The 19,454-nt window shown below is 49.6% G+C and overlaps 7 protein-coding genes across 16 annotated transcripts in view; 3 read left to right on the forward strand and 4 right to left on the reverse strand.

Annotated features, from left to right (window-relative positions):
- Nucleotides 1-695, reverse strand: part of PPTG_07844 (hypothetical protein) — a gene marked incomplete at its 3' end in the record, with an annotated part of 2,457 nt that extends 1,762 nt beyond the window's left edge. The window contains exon 1 of the mRNA XM_008902214.1: nt 9-695. Within this exon, the coding sequence (XP_008900462.1) occupies nt 9-656 (648 nt within the window). The 5' untranslated portion in view covers nt 657-695. The remainder of the gene's footprint in view (nt 1-8) is intronic.
- Nucleotides 696-1,611: 916 nt separating this feature from the next.
- PPTG_07845 (hypothetical protein) lies at nt 1,612-3,399 on the forward strand. Of its 4 annotated transcripts, XM_008902216.1 has the most exons (6): nt 1,612-2,074; nt 2,138-2,280; nt 2,350-2,492; nt 2,554-2,729; nt 2,797-2,900; nt 2,965-3,399. In XM_008902216.1, exons 1-6 carry the CDS (start codon nt 1,874-1,876, stop codon nt 3,248-3,250), a joined length of 1,053 nt encoding a protein of 350 aa, XP_008900464.1. In that variant the 5' UTR covers nt 1,612-1,873; the 3' UTR covers nt 3,251-3,399. The 4 variants fall into 4 exon arrangements, with proteins under 4 accessions (XP_008900464.1, XP_008900463.1, XP_008900465.1 ...); XM_008902215.1 differs by having other exon boundaries at nt 2,138-2,492; XM_008902217.1 differs by having other exon boundaries at nt 2,797-3,399.
- A 223-nt stretch (nt 3,400-3,622) lies between these two features.
- PPTG_07846 (hypothetical protein) lies at nt 3,623-5,073 on the forward strand. The gene is made up of 5 exons (XM_008902219.1): nt 3,623-3,851; nt 3,929-4,214; nt 4,271-4,446; nt 4,525-4,628; nt 4,691-5,073. The coding sequence occupies exons 1-5, from the start codon at nt 3,636-3,638 to the stop codon at nt 4,974-4,976; spliced, it is 1,068 nt and encodes a 355-aa protein (XP_008900467.1). The 5' UTR covers nt 3,623-3,635; the 3' UTR covers nt 4,977-5,073.
- A 33-nt stretch (nt 5,074-5,106) lies between these two features.
- On the forward strand, nt 5,107-6,513 carry PPTG_07847. 2 transcript variants are annotated; one of them, XM_008902220.1, is made up of 6 exons: nt 5,107-5,315; nt 5,379-5,521; nt 5,592-5,734; nt 5,793-5,968; nt 6,025-6,128; nt 6,194-6,513. In XM_008902220.1, the coding sequence occupies exons 1-6, from the start codon at nt 5,127-5,129 to the stop codon at nt 6,477-6,479; spliced, it is 1,041 nt and encodes a 346-aa protein (XP_008900468.1). In that variant the 5' UTR covers nt 5,107-5,126; the 3' UTR covers nt 6,480-6,513. The 2 variants fall into 2 exon arrangements, with proteins under 2 accessions (XP_008900468.1, XP_008900469.1); XM_008902221.1 differs by having other exon boundaries at nt 5,107-5,521.
- Nucleotides 6,503-8,043, reverse strand: PPTG_07848 (hypothetical protein). The gene has a single exon (XM_008902222.1). It carries the CDS (start codon nt 7,738-7,740, stop codon nt 6,589-6,591), a length of 1,152 nt encoding a protein of 383 aa, XP_008900470.1. The 5' UTR covers nt 7,741-8,043; the 3' UTR covers nt 6,503-6,588.
- On the reverse strand, nt 8,038-15,224 carry PPTG_07849 (hypothetical protein). The gene has a single exon (XM_008902223.1). The coding sequence runs from the start codon at nt 15,194-15,196 to the stop codon at nt 8,108-8,110; it is 7,089 nt and encodes a 2,362-aa protein (XP_008900471.1). The 5' UTR covers nt 15,197-15,224; the 3' UTR covers nt 8,038-8,107.
- Nucleotides 15,225-16,287: 1,063 nt separating this feature from the next.
- On the reverse strand, nt 16,288-17,224 carry PPTG_07850 (hypothetical protein). 6 transcript variants are annotated; one of them, XM_008902226.1, is made up of 5 exons: nt 17,181-17,220; nt 17,030-17,059; nt 16,822-16,954; nt 16,576-16,738; nt 16,288-16,501 (listed from the first exon to the last, which is right to left on the reverse strand). In XM_008902226.1, exons 1-5 carry the CDS (start codon nt 17,193-17,195, stop codon nt 16,498-16,500), a joined length of 345 nt encoding a protein of 114 aa, XP_008900474.1. In that variant the 5' UTR covers nt 17,196-17,220; the 3' UTR covers nt 16,288-16,497. The 6 variants fall into 6 exon arrangements, with proteins under 6 accessions (XP_008900474.1, XP_008900472.1, XP_008900473.1 ...); XM_008902224.1 differs by having other exon boundaries at nt 16,288-16,738; nt 17,181-17,224; XM_008902225.1 differs by having other exon boundaries at nt 17,030-17,220.
- Between the last annotated feature and the right edge of the window lie 2,230 nt (nt 17,225-19,454).

Raw genomic sequence — 19,454 nt, forward strand, 5'->3', positions numbered from 1 at the left:
GGCTGGACTCCCATGGGGCACAGGCCACCGTTGTATTGCGCCCTGCACTCGGCCGTCTTCTCCGCACGGTATTTCTGAGCGCACGAGTTCGGGAACGAGCACCAGTAGTTGTCCGGGTACGGAGCACGCGGATCCGAGCCCTGCGGGTTGCAACCAACGTTCGGGCCAATATCCATGGTACCGTCCAGCCCGTAGTAAACTTTGCAGCTCTTCGGCAGGTCAGCGCCTGCATTCGTGCATTTGGCGCCGTCCATGGCCACGAAGTCACCGTACTCCGGGGGCGTGTGGTTTTCGTAATACTTGATGCTATAGGTCGGTTGGACGATGGTCATTTCGTAGAACACGACGTACTGCATGTTATTTTTGCGTTGGCACTTGACCGACTGCTCGTTCACGTTAATGCCTTCAGCCTGCACATACATCAGAGCTCCTTCCACAGACGCCATATTGACTGTGTCGAGGTTGTTAACGTAGGCAGCTTCCGTGGTGTCACCGTACTTGGACAGCCACAGGTTGACCTCCGGGTGCCACACAGGCGGGTCTCCTTGAACACGGGCCTGGATGATCTTGACGGGGGTCATGTGCCAGTCGTTATTGCTGTCGGCAGAAGCGGTAGCACCGAGAAGAGCGCAAAGCAGACCGAATTGACGCCACATTATGGAGCTGGGAAGTCTTCCTGGGCGAGAAGTGTCCGTGACCAAGTAAAAACTGGAATGGGAGGTATGTAAGCTCATGCCTCGGTCCAAGACGGGTTTGTCTGTTCGTGTTGGCTTCAAAACATACCGGACGTTCGCTGCCAAATGGCAATGCCTGGACGAGCGTCGACTGGTCTTGACGGTCCTATCCACAAAAATGCGGTTGGATAGCAAAAATGCGGTTGGATAGGTCTGGTCGAGATTTCAGCGTGGCAATGTCTGATCCAGAGCTGAATAAGATTGTGCTCGAAGTATCTCGTAAGTATTAATTAATAAATAATACTTGACACACAGCATGGGGTTGCTGTTATACTAGAATTAATTAATTTTACACGCATGGGGTGCAGTCGCCGACACCGAGTCCAGGGCGATTTACCACTAGTAAGTTAAGAATTGAGCACTCCATTATTCTCTGTTTATTTTGCGGCGCAAACGGCGTCTTCAACCAACGAAGCGGATAGTGCAGGGTTTCCGTGTCGTCGCATGCAGGATGGTGCCCCTTTGTCACAGACAGCAACGTGCCTTCGCACAAAAGTGAGCTTGACACCATGCAACCTTGCGAACCAGCGTGCGAACTGCAGTTTGGAGCTCTGAAGGTGAGGAGACTGATCCCAAATGTCGTATTCCGGATATCCATGGATACCCAGTACGTTCACGAACGGCGAATCGGATTGACATTCCTCAAAGCGAAAAACAAACGAGGCGAGACTTGGCCAGCTTCGGAGCCGTATTGCCAGCCTTCGATCATGGATGGCACAGATGTGTGGGACATCTTGCTGGCAAAAAAACTTACTTTTTCCTTAAAAAAAAAAAAAATTGGACAAGCATAAAAGCTTAAATGAATTATGAATATCTAAAAATGTTACAGATTCTGTCAAGATTGCTAACAAAATGTAAGGCATAACAACTCGGACCGAGTGGTGCACCTCCATGGAAATCGCGTGTGCTCCGTGTCAACCTCGTATTAGTTTCAAGACGGAAAACGAACGATGACTCACGGATACTGCTTCGTTCTGCGTGGTACGGTTGGTGGCATAGTGGTAGTCACTGGCACTGGACGGCCTCCCGAGGTCCTCTGGAGGCCAGTGTAGATCCTCTGGCAGAGAGGATCCTGAGTCCAAAATCTGGGCTCAAGATCGAGCTCACTTCGACTTCTTCGCAGCACCACACGCGTAAGTATGGCACCGAACGCAATCGAGAAAAGCCAAGATCATCAAGAACAGGATGTGTTGGTGTACGATGCCCCAGGGTACTTTGTCAACGACAGCAAAGTACCTCGATGGATGCAGAACCTGCTCACCGATGCATTCAGCTTCGTGATTCTGCACTACTTCGTGTGGGGCGTCCCGTTCCTCGCCCTATTCTACGTTTTTCACAAGGTGACCAACGCTATAGCGACCAGCGTGGTATCTTCAAACTAACCGCTCTACCTGTTCTTTTAGTACGACCTCGACTACGTATCTATTGCAATGGTGGTGCTCTATCTGCCCTCATTCTTCAGCGGAGCACACAAAACCGGCAAGGGCAACGTGTGGGAAGGTCTCCGCACTTCCAGGCTGTGGGGGTTGCTCAACAAATTCCTCCGGTTCGACGACTGTCTTCCATGTCATCAGTATATAGCTTCTCACTTCTTTTCCCACTTTTTTTTTATCAGGATGAAGATCATCCGGGAGCAGGAGCTCGATCCTAATAAGCGATACATCTTCGGTTTCCACCCTCACGGGATCATCGTACTCTCGCGGATCGCGATTTTTGGCGGCAGCTTCGAAGATGTTTTCCCAGGCATCACGTACAGAAGTAAGTGGGTTGGTAAAACAAAAAATGTTCACAGTAAATAACGGTGGTTAATGTGTGTCAGTTCTTGGAGCGTCTCCAATGTTTTACATCCCTCTCGGTCGTGAGTTGTGTTTATGGATGGGAGGGGTCGACGCCTCACGGTCTACGGGCGAGAAGGTGCTGAAAGAAGGAAGCAGTATCGTTGTGTATCCTGGTGGCGTGTCGGGAATATTCAAGACGAACCCCAACTCAAAGGAGGTAAGCAATTTGCACGCAGAGATCTAGTATTTTGGGCCCGTAACGCGAAGTTGTTGCATACTTTAAGACCCAATTAGTGCTCAAGAATCGCCTCGGGTTCGTCAAATTGGCCATGAATCACGGAGCAGATCTTGTGCCAACATTCGTCTTCGGAGAGAAGTGGCTTTACAAGTGAGTGCAACGTAGCTGAATGTGTGGCAACACGTTGCATATTAACTTTATGTCGTGTGTACAGCATGTGGAATCCCCCTAAAGGGGTGATAGATTTCTTTCGCAAGACGCTTGGCATCCCGGTGCTCGTCTTCTGGGGTAAGTTCTGGTGGATGCCCAAGGCTCCTGAGAAAGGAAAACGCTATGGAGTGGTGTACGGCAGACCAATTACCACAAAGCTCAATCCAAACCCGACAGAAGAGGAAATTTGTGCAATTCACAGTCAATATGTCGCCGAGATCGAAAGGATCTTTGGGCGGTACAAATTGGAGTTCGGATATGAGGAGGATGAAACGTTGGCCATCGTTTAGTTTCCGATGAATGGCTGGCAAGCGATTCAATTGGAACATTACGTCATTCTAAATGATAAATGTTGAAAGCTTTTGGTTCATTTGGTCGTAAAATGTGCATAAGCTGTTCAAACGATCATCGCGAACCGAGATTGCGTGGGGCATCACGTCATTTCTTACATGTGGTCTTGATTGCTTTACTATCATAGGTCTGTTTCATGGTCAAAGCTCTTCACGCGATCACCCTGAACGGTATAGCTGTTTACCATGTCTAGTTGAAGGCGCCCTGGTCCATTACGTCGCACGCTTCTGAACGTCGTGCAACCATCGAAACCCTCACAGCACTCGTAAGTCTAGTCGTGAACTTGACGTGGAAGTCATTTCCGAATTTGACATCTCCGTCACAATGGCGCCAGACCCGACGATGGACAAGAACGAGAGCGGTGAAGAAACGCAACCAAAAGAGGGCGTTCTGGTGTATGAGAGCAAAGCGTACTTCTCCGAGAACAGTCGAGTCCCCAAGTGGATGGAGAACTTCATCACCGACGTGTTCAGCTTCATCACGGCGCATTATTTCGTGTGGAGTTGGCCATTTCTCGGTCTGTTCTACTATCTGCATAAGGTGAACTATGCTTCCGTTTTCAGTACATACGATGAGTTCGTAAATTGCTCATTATTTGTTCGTGCTTGTATATACAGCGCGGTCTTGACTACGTTTCGATTGCGATGGTGGCTTTATACCTGCCATCGTTCTTCAGTGGAGCCCAAAAGACTGGCAAGGGAAACGTATGGGAATCCTTGCGCACGTCCAGCATTTGGGGACTGATGAACAAGTTCCTTCGCATCAAGATCATCCGTGAACAGGAGCTAGACCCCAAGAAACAATACATCTTCGGATTTCATCCGCACGGTATCATCGTGCTCTCTCGTCTCGCAATCTTCGGCCGCAACTTCGACGACGTCTTCCCAGGCATCAAAAATCGACGTAAGTTCGTGCCAGTTCTATCAAAAATCGTCACAAGTCTCACAAATATCTGTTAGTTCTCGGAGCATCAGCCATGTATTACGTCCCGTTAGGACGCGATATCTGCTTGTGGCTTGGTGGCGTTGATGCTTCGCGGTCCACGGGTGAGAAGGTCTTGAAAGAAGGCAACAGTATCATTGTCTACCCAGGCGGTGTACCCGAGATTTTCCGCACAGACCCAAACTCGAAAGAGGTACATCGAGCACTTATTATACTGCGTTGATTTAATGGAGTTTTTTTACGACATTTCATGGTATTTATTCCTATACAGACTCAGCTCGTGCTGAAGAAGCGTCTCGGGTTTATCAAGCTCGCAATGCGTCACGGGGCAGATCTGATCCCTACGTTCATCTTTGGAGAAAAGTGGCTATACAAGTGAGTCCTCTGTTCTTGAGCTTGTAGTCTAGAATCTTTACTAACGTTTTCTATCATTTTAGCATGTGGAATCCGCCCAGATTCATCATCAACTTCTTCCGCAAGGCTCTCGGCATCCCAGTCCTTGTCTTCTGGGGCAAATTCTGGTGGATGCCTAAAGCTCCAGCCGAAGGAAAGCGCTATGGACTGGTCTACGGCAAACCGATTGTTACGAAGCACACTCCAAACCCGACCGACGAGGAAATTCGAGCTGTTCATGCGCAATACGTCGCTGAGATCGAGCGGATCTTCAAGCAGTACAAGTCCGAATTTGGCTATGAGGAGGACGAGACGTTGCTTATCGTTTAGTTTTACGAAGTTGTAAAGTGACGACGTACAAGCTTGATTATGGTATCGGAGGTCCACCGCAATAATCGTGAATAATCCAACACGTTGATGATTCACATTCGATTTGAGTCCAAGTCAACATCAGTTTTCTATTTGACAGCGAGGTCGCAAATGGCAAGTAAAATTCAAGAGCAGAAGGACAAGGGCGTTTTCGTGTATGAACCTCTCGGGTTCTTTGCGGATGATAGCCACGTGCCCCTGTGGGTGCAGAACTTCCTTACCGACGTGTTCAGCTTCGTGACAACGCACTATTTCGTTTGGAGCTTCCCGTTCCTCGTGTTGTTCAACTGCCTGCATCAGGTGAATCAGGTTTGCAATTGTCTATTCATCGTTCCCAGCGTTTAATCTTTTTGAGCTTTCAAGCATGGACTCGACTACGTGTCTGTTGCTATGATCGCTCTGTATTTCCCCTCATTCTTCAGTGGCGCCCAGAAAACAGGACAAGGCAACGAATGGGTAGCCGTGCGTACGTCGAGTCTATGGGGTCTCATGAACAAATTTCTTCGGTACGTTTACTACCACAGACCCTTACGGTATATTTCAGCGCACTTACTTGTCGATTCCGTTGACGTTCAGCATGAAGATCATTCGGGAGCAAGAGCTAGATTCGAGGGGAAAATACATTTTCGGATTCCATCCTCACGGAATCCTTGTACTCTCTCGAATCGCAGCTTTCGGCCAAAACTTCATTGACGTGTGTCCTGGCATCACGACTCGATGTAAGTGATCTGAGAGGGACGCTAAAGCTCCAGAGTCTCACTGGTTTTGGTGCTTTAGTCCTTGGTGCCTCGGCAATGTATTACATCCCGTTAGGACGTGATATGTGTTTGTGGATGGGTGGGGTCGACGCCTCACGCTCCACTGGTGAGAAGGTGTTGAAAGATGGCAAGAGTATCGTCGTCTACCCTGGTGGTGTACCCGAGATTTTCCTTACGGATCCGAATTCAAAGGAGGTGTGTAATATTACGTGCTCTTTGGAGTCGTGACAGTACTGATTGCTTCACTACAGACCCAACTCGTGCTGAAAAAGCGACTGGGATTCATCAAACTCGCAATGCGTCAGGGAGCTGACCTGGTTCCTACGTTTGTGTTCGGCGAAAAGTGGCTGTACAAGTACGTACGCGTTGTGTCGCTAGCTCTATATTCCGACTTAACAGTATGCTGCTCCCTACCTGTAGCATGTGGACCCCACCCAAGAATGTGACCGATTTCTTCCGGAAGAGACTTGGCATCCCAGTGCTCATCTTTTGGGGGAAGTTTTGGTGGATGCCCAAGGCCCCACCAAAGGGAAAGCGCTACGGAGTTGTGTACGGGAAGCCTATTATCGTGAAGCACGATCCAAACCCAACCAACGCAGAAGTTTGTGCGGTTCACGCTGAATACATCAGTGCAATCGAGCGGATCTTCAAGCAGTACAAATCGCAGTTCGGCTACGACGAGGACGAGACGCTGGCCATCATTTAGGGCACTTCTAAAGCAACCCCAGATCAGTTAAACCAAAAACTGTCTTTTTTGTTTGTTTGTTTGAACTACTCATGAACAATTACGTTGTGTTTGGAGCGAGCTCGGAGCTTTAGACCTTGTTCAAAACGATGGAGATCGGGTAGTGATCACTGTTGTATCCACTGCAGGACGTGGTGTACAGGTTGTGATTGAACGAGACGCTCTTGAGAGCAGACGACAGTGACTTGGAGACGAGCATGTGGTCGAGACTGCTCAACTCGCTGTCTTCGTACACACAGTCATTGTCCTCGTCCCACCATTGCGTGTAGCGGTCAGACTGCGAGATTTTGCTCGCCACGTCGACAAAGTTGGTACCCGTTAGAATGGAGAGCACTGCACTGATCGGTGCGTTGCTGTTCTTGTCCGGCAGAGCCGCAGACCAGTCGTTCAGGTCACCAGTGATGATGGCGTGGTGACCTTCATCGACTGCAGCATTGGCCAGATCAGCGAGTACCGTCGCCTGAGCTTCACGCTCGAAGCAACGTGGTTTACTCTCGGGGTTGGCCAGTAGATGAGCACCCACGAGCGTGATCGGCTTGGAAAAGCCCGTGACGTTGAAGGTCGTGTAGAAGTGCTTGGACACGCCCTTGGAGCTCGAGTATCCGCTCGAACTAGGGCACTTTGACCCACTAACGGGGATCGTTGCGCGCGTCTCCGTACGTTGCAGATCCACAACAGGATCGATTCGCGTGAGCAGTGCCGAGTTCTGACCCGTGGACGTGTCAGCTCCTCTGATCACGTACGGCTTGTAGGTGGAGTCGCCCAGTGCTTCGAGCTGCGTGATGACAGCCTCCAGCACGGTGCAGTCCTCGACCTCGTTGAGCTGGATGATGTCGGCGTCCAGACTCTTGATCACGGATGCGATCTGGATCACGTGGCTCTGAGCTTGAGCCGCCGTCGTCCATCGACAGTCAGCTCCCGGACATTTGAGTCCGTGCGGTGCGTTGCCCAGGAACAAGAACTCCGCGTTGAACGTCGTCACTTTGAGTTGGGACGTGCTGGTGCGACGGTCTCCAGGTCTTGCTGGGGCTTCGGCACAAGCGACGAATGCCGCGTCGGTTGACTGGAACCGAGTGACGACGGCAAGAGCAGCCGCCGCGGCGATGGAAACAAGGGAGACCATGACGTTACGAAGGGATCGTGGAGTGGGTCGTGCGCGGGGAGTGGCGTATTGCCGAGTGAGTTGTGCGTCGGAGTCATGCTGCGAGCGCCGGCGTGCCATGAGGCTTGACCTTGAAGCCGCTCGTTAATCCCTGTAATCAGGTCACTTCCCGGGCGTCCTGTTTGCTCGGGATCGAGTCCCGCAGGATGGAGATTCGATCACTAACGGACAGTTTAACGTGCAGGAGATGGCCATCCGCGCCACGAAGATGCAGGCCGCAGTCTCCACGTTGCACGGGTCACGTCGAACAGTGGAAGACTCCGAGACGAGGCACTGTATTGCACGTGAATGCCTGTCACGTCAAGAAGCGCATCCTGCTCAGGATCAGATTCGATCGACGGCATTTACATGTACGTGAATGCGTGTAAGGTACTTCGTGCCTTTCATTACTCAAAGATGTTGAGTCTACTTCTACACTTCAACGTGTTTAATACCGGCGGCCATCGCGCCTTGACGTGTTCTGTAAGATAGCTGTGTTCTGAGAGAAGCTGTGCGAGACCAACAGCGTCTCCAGCGCTTGACGGCGGCTCTGGTCGAGATACAGGGTCTTGCCGCGCCGCAGGTACGGGTCTTCCTCTCCGTTCTTGTCCACGTACAGACTGCCCCACACGCAGCGTCGTTCGTTGCCCAAGAAGAGGATCACAGTACACGCACGTAGCAGTAAAAAGACCCCCATCCCAAGGCCGCAACGCTGGGCGTGCTGCGTGCACTCACCCACGCCGCCGCCTTCCTTTGCCTCGCAGCACGGCGAGAAGCAGCATAGTACTTCACCACAATAGAGACACAGTCCTGGATGTTGAGGGACCTGTGCGCACTGTTGACAGATGCCCGTCGGCTTCTCGTTGTATCGGATGAATAGATCCATGTACACACGAGGCAACGGGATCAGCAGGCGTGAGTTGGCGCCGGCAGCAGCGACCGCAGCAGCTCGAGACGACAGCAACATCACTTGCCGTTGCAGTGGAAAGGTATTGGTCTGTGTGGAGGAGTCTCCCATCACTAGCGCTTGAGAGCGCGCTTGTTGCCTAGAAACAGCGGCCTTGGCCTCCAGCTGAGCACCCCAGAGCTGACACAACGCGCGCTGACTTGACGGGAACATCTGCCGATGGAAGAAGAGTCGTAAAGGCGGTAAGTGAAGTCTCCGCAAGCATTTCTCCAGTAACGCAGACGCCGTGGGCGGCCTGGTTGTTGTCGATGCGGCAGGGAACAATCCGTCGCAGACAGCGCACGTCTCGGCAATCTGCGGCGTGTTGGAGTCGTTGCTGTCGCTGTGAGTGTGATGAGGCATCGGCAGCACAACGTCCATGAGTAGAAGCATCTGCTGAGCGAGCGGTAAGCACAAGACGCTCACTTGCTCCTCCATCGCCCCCGTGCTCCACCTTTTCGCTGGTTTAACATCAGACGTCCGTACCGACTTGTCCACCAAGCGAGACCGCGCCAGCATCAGTGAAATCCACGCAGATGCGTCGCGAAGCGACTCGACGTCTTCAAATTCGCGGATCTCCTTCGGTACTTCTCCGTTCTCCGCTTTGCAGTCATTCTGTATCGATAGATAAGCCAGCGCCTGCAACACCTGAGCTGTGAATAATACGCGCGACGAGAAGAACGCCTCAGTGAGTAGTTGCTCCGCTGCTACGTCCGTGTTGGGTGTTGCAATGCTCTGTCTCCACATCATACGCATTGCGAAGCACGTGAGCAACCGCGGGTGGCACAGCATCGGCGTGCCCACTAGTGCTGCATCCGTCGCGTCGTCCGCGTCTCCTTGCAGCTGGTCGCGCATACTCCACTTGGTACTACACGCATCTTCGTCTTCTGCAAAGAGAACTTGCTGTCCAAATATCAGTCCATTCAGTCGCGTCATGACGCTCTCGAACTGTTTCTCCGCCGGCGCCTCCACCACAGTCCACGCCAACGAACTCGGGGTCGAGAACGCGACAGCAGCCGCCGTGATGTCTGCAAGTTGACGCATCGAACGAAGCTGCAACGGGTCCACGCTATCCGTCTGTAACATAGTCTTCTCACGTGCTACCACGCGTAGCTGCACTTCAAGACAGTGCAGAAGCAACTGCCACGCCGGCGTTTGAGCGCCACATTCCGAACTAAGCTGCTGCATCTCCAAGTCCAAGCTGCCTTCGTCACGAATGGAGCTGGTAAGCAGCGTCGGGAGATAAAGTTGTGCACGTACAGAACGCAGTACAACTTCATGACAGAACGCTCCAATCTCCCGCTCTACACTCACGTCTTGCTCGGTACAATCCCGTTCACCGGGAGACGACAGCGAACCGGACGACTGCGAGCCAGGAGACAACGACGTCTTCGAACTGGACGATAACAAACGTCGCCTTAGCCGTAAACTCGACTGAGTCCGCGAGCGTCGTCGCTTGACGACCGGGGAATCATCTCTAAAGCTCATCTGGGCGTCCAGCCACTGCAGGAACGCCAAGGGGTCCTGTCCGTCGTCCTTCTTCTCTTCTTCTTCCTCGTCTGAAAACTCCGTCCTCATGAACTCACAGGCAGACGCTCGTTCTCTAAGCTCCCCCAAAGACACGCGTGGGACGAGACAATTCGACAGTCGACGGCAGATCGGACACACGAACTCCATGTCGCGTTCACTGAGCAGGCGGTCCTCGCTACTGGCCATTTCCAAAGGACTTCGGCCGTGCTTTTGCTTCCACAATGACATGAGATACGCCTTTAAGCACGCGTGATGAATAGCGTGGCCACAGCTCCAGATGACGCTGTCTGCGAGTTGCAAGCGCATTTCCTCGGTTGTTCCGGGTTTCAGTACACGCAGAGACGGGAGGCGCGAAGACACGACGGAGTTTGACGCTCCTTTCTCGATTCTCTGGGGCATATTGGTGGGTAGAATCATGCCTACAAAGCCGAAGGAGGATTCGCGAGAGCGTGGGTCGCACGGTAAACGACAAAGGCCGCACTCTTCACACGAGTCGTCTAGGGTGTAGTCGTAATTTATGGACGAGGAGCGTCCCCTGTCGTCGTTCTCTGCAGTGATAGACGAACTCCGAGTGCTTCGTCTTCGTCGTCGTCTCCGGTCTTGAGATCTCCGCTGTTTCTCCCGGATCTGGGCGATAGCGGATGAGACGTGATCCAGATACAAGCGGACATCCACTTGACCAGTAGGGAACCCCCACTCATCTTCTTCCTCATGGTCTTCCTCCACTTCCTCCGATTCCATCGCCTCATCGTAGCTGTCACTGTCCGAGTCCATCAACACTTGACCGTCAGTATTGTTCACTGTCTCCTCGTTCATCGTATCGCTGTTAGCAGACAGAAACTGCATTTGCTGGGACCGCATCTTGTCCAGAATCTGCTGCTGTCGCCTTCTCATCATCTCTTTAGCTGTGAGCTTTGGTGGGTCTTTTTCATCGCTGTCGTCTTCGCAGCTAGTAGAGTTTGAGTTCTCGTTCTCTTTGTTGGAAATATTCGAGTGAGCTTCTAGCTGTTTCTGCTTTATCGCGTCCAAATACGCCGAGCAGACTGGCGATTTCTCGCGTACTGATCGCAGAATGAGCTTCACCACAGGCTGCGAATCCTCCATCGCACTCTTGCGTTCAGTGAAGAACAGGAGCAACGATAGCAAGCTAGACGTAGGTGCTTCCTTTCCATCGGATTCAGCATCGCATTCTCCACTCTGCTCTTCTATCGGTATCTCAGTGCACACCTTGATAAATAAACTGCTTTCATCGTCAAAGCACTGCGCAATATCATCCAAATTCCGCTTGCTTCCAGTAATACCATGCTTCTTGTGAAGCTGGGCGTCTTGAGGGTCCTTTGGCAGCATTTCAACTGCCACGTATAGACAGTGCAGAGCAGCAAGCAGCAGGTTCTCGTTCGTGACTGAGTTTCCGCTGTCTTGGTCTTCATTAACCCCTTGCTGACCTTGCTGTGTTACTACTCTGCGTCTGTAGTTCTCGAAAATGACGAACAAGACACTAACCATGTACGACGAGTTCAACATCGTTTCAGCCAGCAGCCCGTGCATATCTACCCCGCTCGATCCTTCAAGCTGTGTTCGTGGTAGCATAGGCAGGATTGTGCCTTGTTGATCACTGGATTTGGGTAAGTTCTTGCGGATATTCTGTTCGCACTGCTGCGCTTCAGACGGCGTGAAGCACTCGAATAGAGGAGAGACTCGAGACCACAGTTCGGGCTTCAACTTCCACGAGCCGCTCATCTTGAGTCCACAGCCTAAGAGACTGCCACTACGAGCAGTTCGAGGGCCACTGGAACATCCAACCGGGTCTTCATACACACCAACGTTCTCCAACACATGCGTAAGGATTTCTTCCTCTTCTAACTCCGCCCACTCGTGCGTTGACAGTTGCTTTATCTGCTCCACCAGCTTCATATCCGTTCGCATAATCACTTCACTACGCGTGAACGGACCCAGTGTCAACCAATGCATGATCTCACGCTCCAGAAGCCACACAGCCGCAGTCTCGGGTGAGCCAGCAGAGGCCAGTTTGACAGGTGCTAGCACAATCTGAAGCAGGAGACGCAGAGCTTCCTCCACGACGTCCAATTCTTGACGCAACTCACGACTGCGGTCAACGTTCACACTATCCTTCGCAACATTCAAAGAGTTTAGTCCAAGCACCGACGATCCACGAATCCCAAACGGTAGTTGATGAAAGAAGAGACGCGTGAAGCTCCCGTGCGGTAGAAGACCAGCTCCAAGTTGACATAGGAACAGATCCGAGTGAAGACCAAAGTATCGCCAATGCTTCGAGTGGTAATGAATGAGTTGCTGCAGCATCACTCCGCCATTTCGTACCCACAGACCAGCCTTAATTTCTCTTGAGAAGAGCAACACCCGCAGAGGATGATCCAAGACGCTATACCAAAACGCCAAGTCTTTGCGTTGTTCGTCATTAGCAGACCCCATGCCCAGCAACTCGCGCCAGTCGGCCATCGTTTGAGGACGCACGACGCCACACAATGCATGGATCAGTGCTGCATACATGTGATGCAGCGGGAAGTGAAGGCTCTTCGCACTGGCGCCTCCCAACGCCACTGTGCCCTGCTCGTAGTATTTCATCAGCTGTGTCATCGTCGTTGCCACTCTTTCTCTCGATACTTCGCCAGGTCCTGCACATGCTGCAACTAACTCGCTTGCTTCAGCTACAAACTCTGGTCGCCCATTACGGTTCGCCCACTGACTCAAAGACACTCGTACGGGATGCAAAATCGCTCGAGCCAACGCAAGAGGTCGAAACGTGTCAGTCTCCAAAGGATTCAGCGGCGTGGCCCCGGTAATGACTCCTCTAGCTCCTTGATTCCAACTGTTCTCACCCGTCGTAATGCTCGTCCAGACCTCACAAGAGAAGCACGTAGGGATACCAGTTAAAAACGCACTCAGCAACAGTTTCAGCTCGTAGTCTGCGACAAACGCAAAGGTCCAGTTTTGTGACTCGTACTCGATATGCCGGTGTACATGACGGGTCTGCAAGTCCATCTGCTGCAGCAACTCAAACGTCTTCATGAGCTGCGCGTACACTGAAGCTTCATGCAGAGCACAATCGTCCCCTCCAATGCAGCGAAAAGACCGCAATAAAACTTCAGCCGCGATCTGCGGATGGACCAGGAGCGTTCGCAAATCCGAGCAAAGTCGAGCATAGATCCGCTTCTTGAACACATTCCGTCCACAATCCACCGCCTGGACAGTCCGCAATACCGGAGGAGCCTCTGGTACTGGTCCTATACCCACTGTCGACGTGCTACTGCCATTTGTATCGTTACCACCAGTCGACGTTCCATCTATCAGCGATTGTGGCAAGATCGTCATTAATCGCAGAGTACTTCGGAACAGATCGTTCAGTTTCTCCAACAAGAACACCATAAGCCACTCGACGCAGGAGGAAGGCGTCGAGTCGGTCGTTAAGAGAGGTACACCAAGAGGATGGTGTGATCTTCGTCGTCGACGGCGGGTCTTGTGTGTTTCGCTTCGGTTAAATGTAGGGCGCATCGAGAAGACAGTCTCCAGTTCACGTAGTTGAGCGTTGCTGTGGAAAAGCTGGCAGAAAAGACGGTCAATAAACCGTGACAGATTCCTCATGCCATCCTCGTTGTTCTCGTCGCTGGATGATAAGTACAACTCGATGAAGTACGGATACCATTCCACAAAGTGACATGTGTACTTTTGTTTGAACGACTGGTCAAACAAAAGCTTCAGGTACAACACGCCGAGAACATCACACGTCTCCACTGGTAGCAGTATCCCCGCCTTAAGAAACACATCGAGCATCAGCATGGGGCCATGATTCAGTCCTCCGTCTTCCATTTGGTCTTCTTCCGATTCATCGCTCGTTGGTGTAGCCTCCACTGGTGTTTCCTCTACTGGTTGGCTGGACGAATCTGTTGCCATCGAACTCTGTGTAGACGCGGCGTCCAACTGAAAATCGGGTGGCAGCTCTTCAAAGAACAAGTCGGATATCATGTTGCGATAGTACAGACAGCTCATGGACAGCATCTGCAGCCACGCCAGCGTCTGCTGTAATCTGTCCACGTGCGTCTTGACGACCGACGGGAGCGCCGAGCGCTGTAATCCTGTTCGAGGGAGAGATCTCGTTGGGTAAAACGGGTCTGGGTTCTCACTGGCATGCGGACGTAAGCAGGCCAGATGCACTTCTTTCAGTACATCCACACAGAATTCCATGGCTCTCCTCATGAGCGTCTGCACCACAGAATCTTCTTCTGCTCCCATCTTCATCTTCTTCAGTTCGTGCTCATTGTGTCCCGTCTTGTTCTTCTGCGCGCTGTGTTTCTTGCAGAATCCCTCGGGTTTCCAGGCCAACGGGTCGCCACAGTCGCAACATCCCCCAGAGGAGCAACGGTACACTCGATAGTCGTGTCCCTCGTGCTCTTCTGGGTCGAAACACGCCAGACACATGCAACTCGAGTCCGAGAGTCCGCAAGTTCGACATCTGTACGCCATATGGTCTCCATGCCACACTTTCTCACACTTGAGACGCTTGACGCTGCCGTAGTGCGACGCCAGACACGCATGGAAGCCCTCGGGCAGCTTGAAAGTGACAGAGATACCGGTAGAACCGGAGGAACTCTCCTCCTGCTCGTAGCTGATGCAGTTTTCAGCTGTATTTTGTGTGTAAGAGCACGACTCGACCTCCGGCTGCTCCTTAACTGTATGCAGCGAGTGCGAGCGTGCGTGTGCCGCCATCATGACGCGCAGGAAGAACTGCAGAAGCTCCGGGAAGTGCTTGACTGCCGGATTGGCCAAAAGTTTGAGCGTAAGCAGGAGCTGAGAGGCACGAGACGCAGCCAAGAAGGCGGAGATCAGCTGGGACTCGTCCTCCGAGGCAGCATGCGAGCTGAAATGCGACGTTAGACGGGCTTCCAGCGCCATGTCCGCATCGGAACAGGTGGAGGAGGAGTCTGAGCTGCTCTCGAGCGTCTTGCCTACTTCGGAGCGAGCGAGAGACGCCGCTACGTCGAGCTCCACGTCGCGCCGCTGTTCGGCTTCTCCCGTCTTCGCCATCTTTTGAGAAATCAGCTTTGACGGGGAGGTCAAACTGCAACTGCGAGGTACCGGTTCTACCGGCTGTTGATCAATTTTGAAAGATCCTGAGATATTTTAGAGAAGCCATCAAGAAACCAAAGGATTTATTTTTATTCAATTTTAAGAAGCCATCAAGAAACAAAGGGATTTATACTTACGCATTTTTGTAAATTTGAATTTATGATAAAATGGAGAATAAAACTGAAAACGCATTCTTCTCCAGAAGTATTTGGCGTGATTCGATAATATCGAGCTGGTTTTTTAAAGTCTTCATATTCAATATGATGAAAAGCACTTTCTAGAGAAGAAAGTGTAACAGATTGTTTTATGCTATACGTAAACTATGCTGCAACTTGGCAATCTCTTTTCGAGCGTCTCAGCAATTATATCTGGCCATTTTGCCATTAAAACGGTTTCCCTTAAAAGAATATCTTCTGTCTTGCAGGTCTCCACTACATTTTGGTCATGCAATTCAAAAATTGCCTGTCAGATCAACACTAGCACGAAATATCATGTGTATTTTTGACCCACAAGTTACGCGTTGCTCATAATATTTTACGCGTACACTTATACAAGCTCGATGATAGATCTGTAAGCTTATACAAATATAATTATCGAACGCAAGCTCAATTGTGACTCACAATTAATTCTATTTGAGCTTGCATAAGTTTACAGAGGAAATCAATTAAAATTGCAAAATTTTACAGCTATTTCATCTAACTTGAATAAGTTTTATGGCTTGAAACTTTGTTTTGATTGGTTAAAATAACTTGTTGGCGGTGTTGAAGCTAACGTTATCAAATTGCTGAATGCGTAGACCTGGATGTCCTCCGCACTTGCGATCTTGGCGTAAAACTACTAATATATATGCTGCACTTAAACTTTGCAATCGATATCTTAGAATAAGATGATGAGCTTTTCGAATAAATAAAAGGAAAAGCATTTCTTTGTTAAGAAATATTTAAAGAAAGCGTTGTTTCCTGTCCAAAAATATTAATATTTGGCGCGATTTCTTAATACATGGATCAAGTTGGTTTTTCTGAGCAGAGAAAACCACTTTCTTGTTCTTTCTCTTAAAAAAAACATTTCCTTTTTATTGAATGTTATCCAAGGAAGGGAAATGGCCAAATCGCGGAGACATCGTGTCGTGGCTGCTGCCTAAACTGGCTAAAGCTACAGAAGTAAGCTTTGTTAACAGGCAGTGGACAAGGTCGTGCCCGACTGCCATCAGATGCGTGAAATTGTTGATTGACACCCTTCGCCATCAGAGGTGCAGGATCTTAGCTACACGGATACTATATTTGTCTCGACTGGTAGTATAAGAGGATACGCGGCGATCATGCTACTGTATGCCTTACAGCTTCATGTCGGCAGGCGATGGCACGGGCACGTGCTGCTTGAGATGGTGCACGCGATAGTTAAGCTTGTCCACCTGCTTTTTCAGGGCATCGCGCTCGTTGCGGGCTTGGTCGCGCTCCTTGCGCAACTGCTCCAGGCTCGAGCCCTCCTTCAGCATCGTGTCTGCAGCATCGACACACCCGCATAGTACGTCAGTCTATCTTCTAACTCTAGCTGTGTACGATATATATCGACGGTGGTCGCACCTCTAATGGCGCGCAGCTTGAGCAGCACTTGTGTCTGGTATTCGCGTAGGTCGGCACCGCCCACGGGGCCGTCCACCTGCTTGGCCTCAGCCGCCAGTCGCTTTTCTACTTCGTCCATGCGGGTCAGCACATTCTGCAAATGGTCAGCAAGAGAGAGGAGGCATGAGGCGTTGGAGCACTAGGACATAAGAACACCCGTGTATCATACGTTGATGTCCGTGTTGACTTGGTCCAGAACCTGCGATGGCGCAATGCGGCGTGGGAAAATGTGGGGATGAAGAGCACACTAACGTAAGTGGTGCTCTGGGGCCGGTTGGCGAGTGCCGGTTCAACGCTCGTAGCGGAAGACTGCAACGCACCTTCGAGTCTGCCATTCTTCTCGTCCACCAGCAAAAATTATGAAACGTGGCGTGTGCGACACATAAATATCACGTCGAGTCAATTATTAATAGTTTCATTATTGACTTTTATTTTAGACAACTATTGCTGGTGAAAAATGGTTTTAACAATTTTTTAATACAAAATATTGAAATAATTATAAAGTACTAGTATTGATACTCGAGTATTTGGGAAGACTATCTCCACAAAATCACTGGCCTGTTGCGCCCGAAGCATCAGTATATACCCATGCAAGCATAAGCACTTGAGTATAGTCCATACGTTGGCTTGAACGCGTGATATAGCTAGCGAGAACCAACCCACAAAAAAGAAACTACTGTACAGGACTCACTCCAGTTTATTGTCGCCACTACCAGCCGATGTTTTAATTCCGGTTGCGTTCGCCAGCGTGTGTGCTTGCCGTAATAACTACTAGTTAGATTGTATCAAGTCTAGTGCAGAAGATGAGATATAGCTATCGATAGCCTGATGCACCTGTGATGCCGGGTAGTTAACGAAAAAAGCTAACAAATCCATTCTTATTAAATTGTCCGGTACATGTAATTAGATGTGATTAAATGGGTCCCAATGGCTAATCCTTTTTAACCTGGAAATTACAGCGCAATATGCTCGCGGAACATCTAGGATTCTTTTATCGTGCAGACGCACACACAAATAAATATAGAGCTGCTGTTTGACGACCGTCACATTTGAGTTAAATCTGTATTTGTGGAAGCTACCAGTCAAAGAGCAACGGTATAATAATAATAATAATAAGGTATATTTCCATCATCCTTTACTGTTCTTACAGCCTACACCTTAATAACTATAGACCAAAATACCCTCCATCATGCTTGGGTGAAGAAAATGAGCAACTTTAGGCGTGAAAATAGTCCTCGGTTTATTGCAATAAATATTGTTGTCGAGCTCGATATTGCAATAGCTACTGCCCTCTTTCTAAATGTCAATATTTATAGTATCCTACGATACTTTCCGATCCCTGGTAAACACTGCACGTTCTTGTCTTTGCTTATCTAATAAAATATCTTTTTTTTCTACAAACGCATACGTGTACTATATACCTTTGTTGCTTAGTTAATACACACTGACCGCGAGGCCCGTGTTTCCTTGCTGGGGAACAAACAGTTATATTCTCCCAGGCCTGTGCAACATCAGTATCTTTTTCTGGTTATTCACATGTCAATTCCAAACTTCATGTTAAGTAAAAAAAATATATATATTTACGCAATAAACGCTTCTCACGCAACTTGGTGCCCCGAGTTCTCATAGATCATACTCTACACAAACATATTCACCAAATTTGAAGCCAAAACGTACCTGTTATCGCTTAACCTTGTCGACCCATTCGCTCAAGATTAGGACACAGTCCCTTCTATTCAATAACGTATCAAAAACTAAATTACCTGCCACATTTAAACAATCCAACACACTCAAGCACTGCGCAACAGGAACTACGATGAACTCATTAAACCAGAGAATAGTTCAGAATACGAAATTAGTATATAATAATTATTGTTTCGTTTTTCAAAGTAGATAATAATAGTATTTGAAAGGGTGCTTAGATAACATTATATTACTAAAGTTATATATCGATAACCCCCATTTACTGGGTGGTTTCTGAAATCACGTTTTATTTTTACTACACGAATTTGTCCATGTTATATTGGGAATGCCTCAAAGAGGTATAGACAGCCCACAACGGATGGTGTCGAAATGCGTAGCGTAACCTGGGTCAACATTCGTGTCACCTCGAGATGCATTTTAAGCAGTTTTCTCAGTCGACAAGATTGTGGTTTATTTCTTCTTTACGTACAGGCGTTGCTGCAAAGTTTATTTCGTTTATGAAGCGGAGTCGTCGGAAGTGTGAAGGATATTCTACGAGATCCTGTGTGGAGAATATGACAGAGAAAGAGTATGCGAGGGTATTGTGAATAAAAATAAAGTTGAACGCTGTGCACGTGAGATGCACAAAACCCTCTATGGTGGTATATCAAATCCCGACCGGAGATCTATACAACGACAAACTTCAGGGGAAACTATGTCGAAACCGATATCCTTGTTTATATGATAAGGAAACTATGATTATCTTTCCCGACCAAACAGTCCCAACCGTGTGGCTCAGTTTTGTGCGCAGCAAAATTTTATGAGTGGTGTATTATTTCTTTCGCATTTTATACGCGTATACTTCGTGATTTCAGGGATCATCCACCATTTTGATAGTAAGTGTTTTTTTT

This window comes from Phytophthora parasitica (assembly GCF_000247585.1).
Source record: "Phytophthora parasitica INRA-310 unplaced genomic scaffold supercont2.13, whole genome shotgun sequence".
NCBI classification, from domain to species: domain Eukaryota; phylum Oomycota; class Peronosporomycetes; order Peronosporales; family Peronosporaceae; genus Phytophthora; species Phytophthora nicotianae.

What these genes read in the sequence shown, in the direction of transcription:
- PPTG_07849 (XM_008902223.1), bottom strand. Translation starts at nt 15,196, where the DNA reads ATGGCGAAGACGGGAGAAGCCGAACAGCGGCGCGACGTGGAGCTCGAC.
- PPTG_07847 (XM_008902220.1), top strand. Translation starts at nt 5,127, where the DNA reads ATGGCAAGTAAAATTCAAGAGCAGAAGGACAAGGGCGTTTTCGTGTAT. An exon ending in CGGATCCGAATTCAAAGGAG is followed by an intron (nt 5,969 to 6,024) that starts GTGTGTAATATT and finishes GCTTCACTACAG; the next exon opens with ACCCAACTCGTGCTGAAAAA. An exon ending in GGCGAAAAGTGGCTGTACAA is followed by an intron (nt 6,129 to 6,193) that starts GTACGTACGCGT and finishes CCCTACCTGTAG; the next exon opens with CATGTGGACCCCACCCAAGA.
- PPTG_07848 (XM_008902222.1), bottom strand. Translation starts at nt 7,740, where the DNA reads ATGGCACGCCGGCGCTCGCAGCATGACTCCGACGCACAACTCACTCGG.
- PPTG_07850 (XM_008902224.1), bottom strand. An exon ending in AAGTCAACACGGACATCAAC is followed by an intron (nt 16,955 to 17,029) that starts GTATGATACACG and finishes GACCATTTGCAG; the next exon opens with AATGTGCTGACCCGCATGGA. An exon ending in CAAGCTGCGCGCCATTAGAG is followed by an intron (nt 16,739 to 16,821) that starts GTGCGACCACCG and finishes TCGATGCTGCAG; the next exon opens with ACACGATGCTGAAGGAGGGC.
- PPTG_07846 (XM_008902219.1), top strand. Translation starts at nt 3,636, where the DNA reads ATGGCGCCAGACCCGACGATGGACAAGAACGAGAGCGGTGAAGAAACG. An exon ending in TGTTCTACTATCTGCATAAG is followed by an intron (nt 3,852 to 3,928) that starts GTGAACTATGCT and finishes TTGTATATACAG; the next exon opens with CGCGGTCTTGACTACGTTTC. An exon ending in CCCAGGCATCAAAAATCGAC is followed by an intron (nt 4,215 to 4,270) that starts GTAAGTTCGTGC and finishes AATATCTGTTAG; the next exon opens with TTCTCGGAGCATCAGCCATG.
- PPTG_07845 (XM_008902215.1), top strand. Translation starts at nt 1,874, where the DNA reads ATGGCACCGAACGCAATCGAGAAAAGCCAAGATCATCAAGAACAGGAT. An exon ending in CCCAGGCATCACGTACAGAA is followed by an intron (nt 2,493 to 2,553) that starts GTAAGTGGGTTG and finishes AATGTGTGTCAG; the next exon opens with TTCTTGGAGCGTCTCCAATG. An exon ending in CGAACCCCAACTCAAAGGAG is followed by an intron (nt 2,730 to 2,796) that starts GTAAGCAATTTG and finishes GCATACTTTAAG; the next exon opens with ACCCAATTAGTGCTCAAGAA.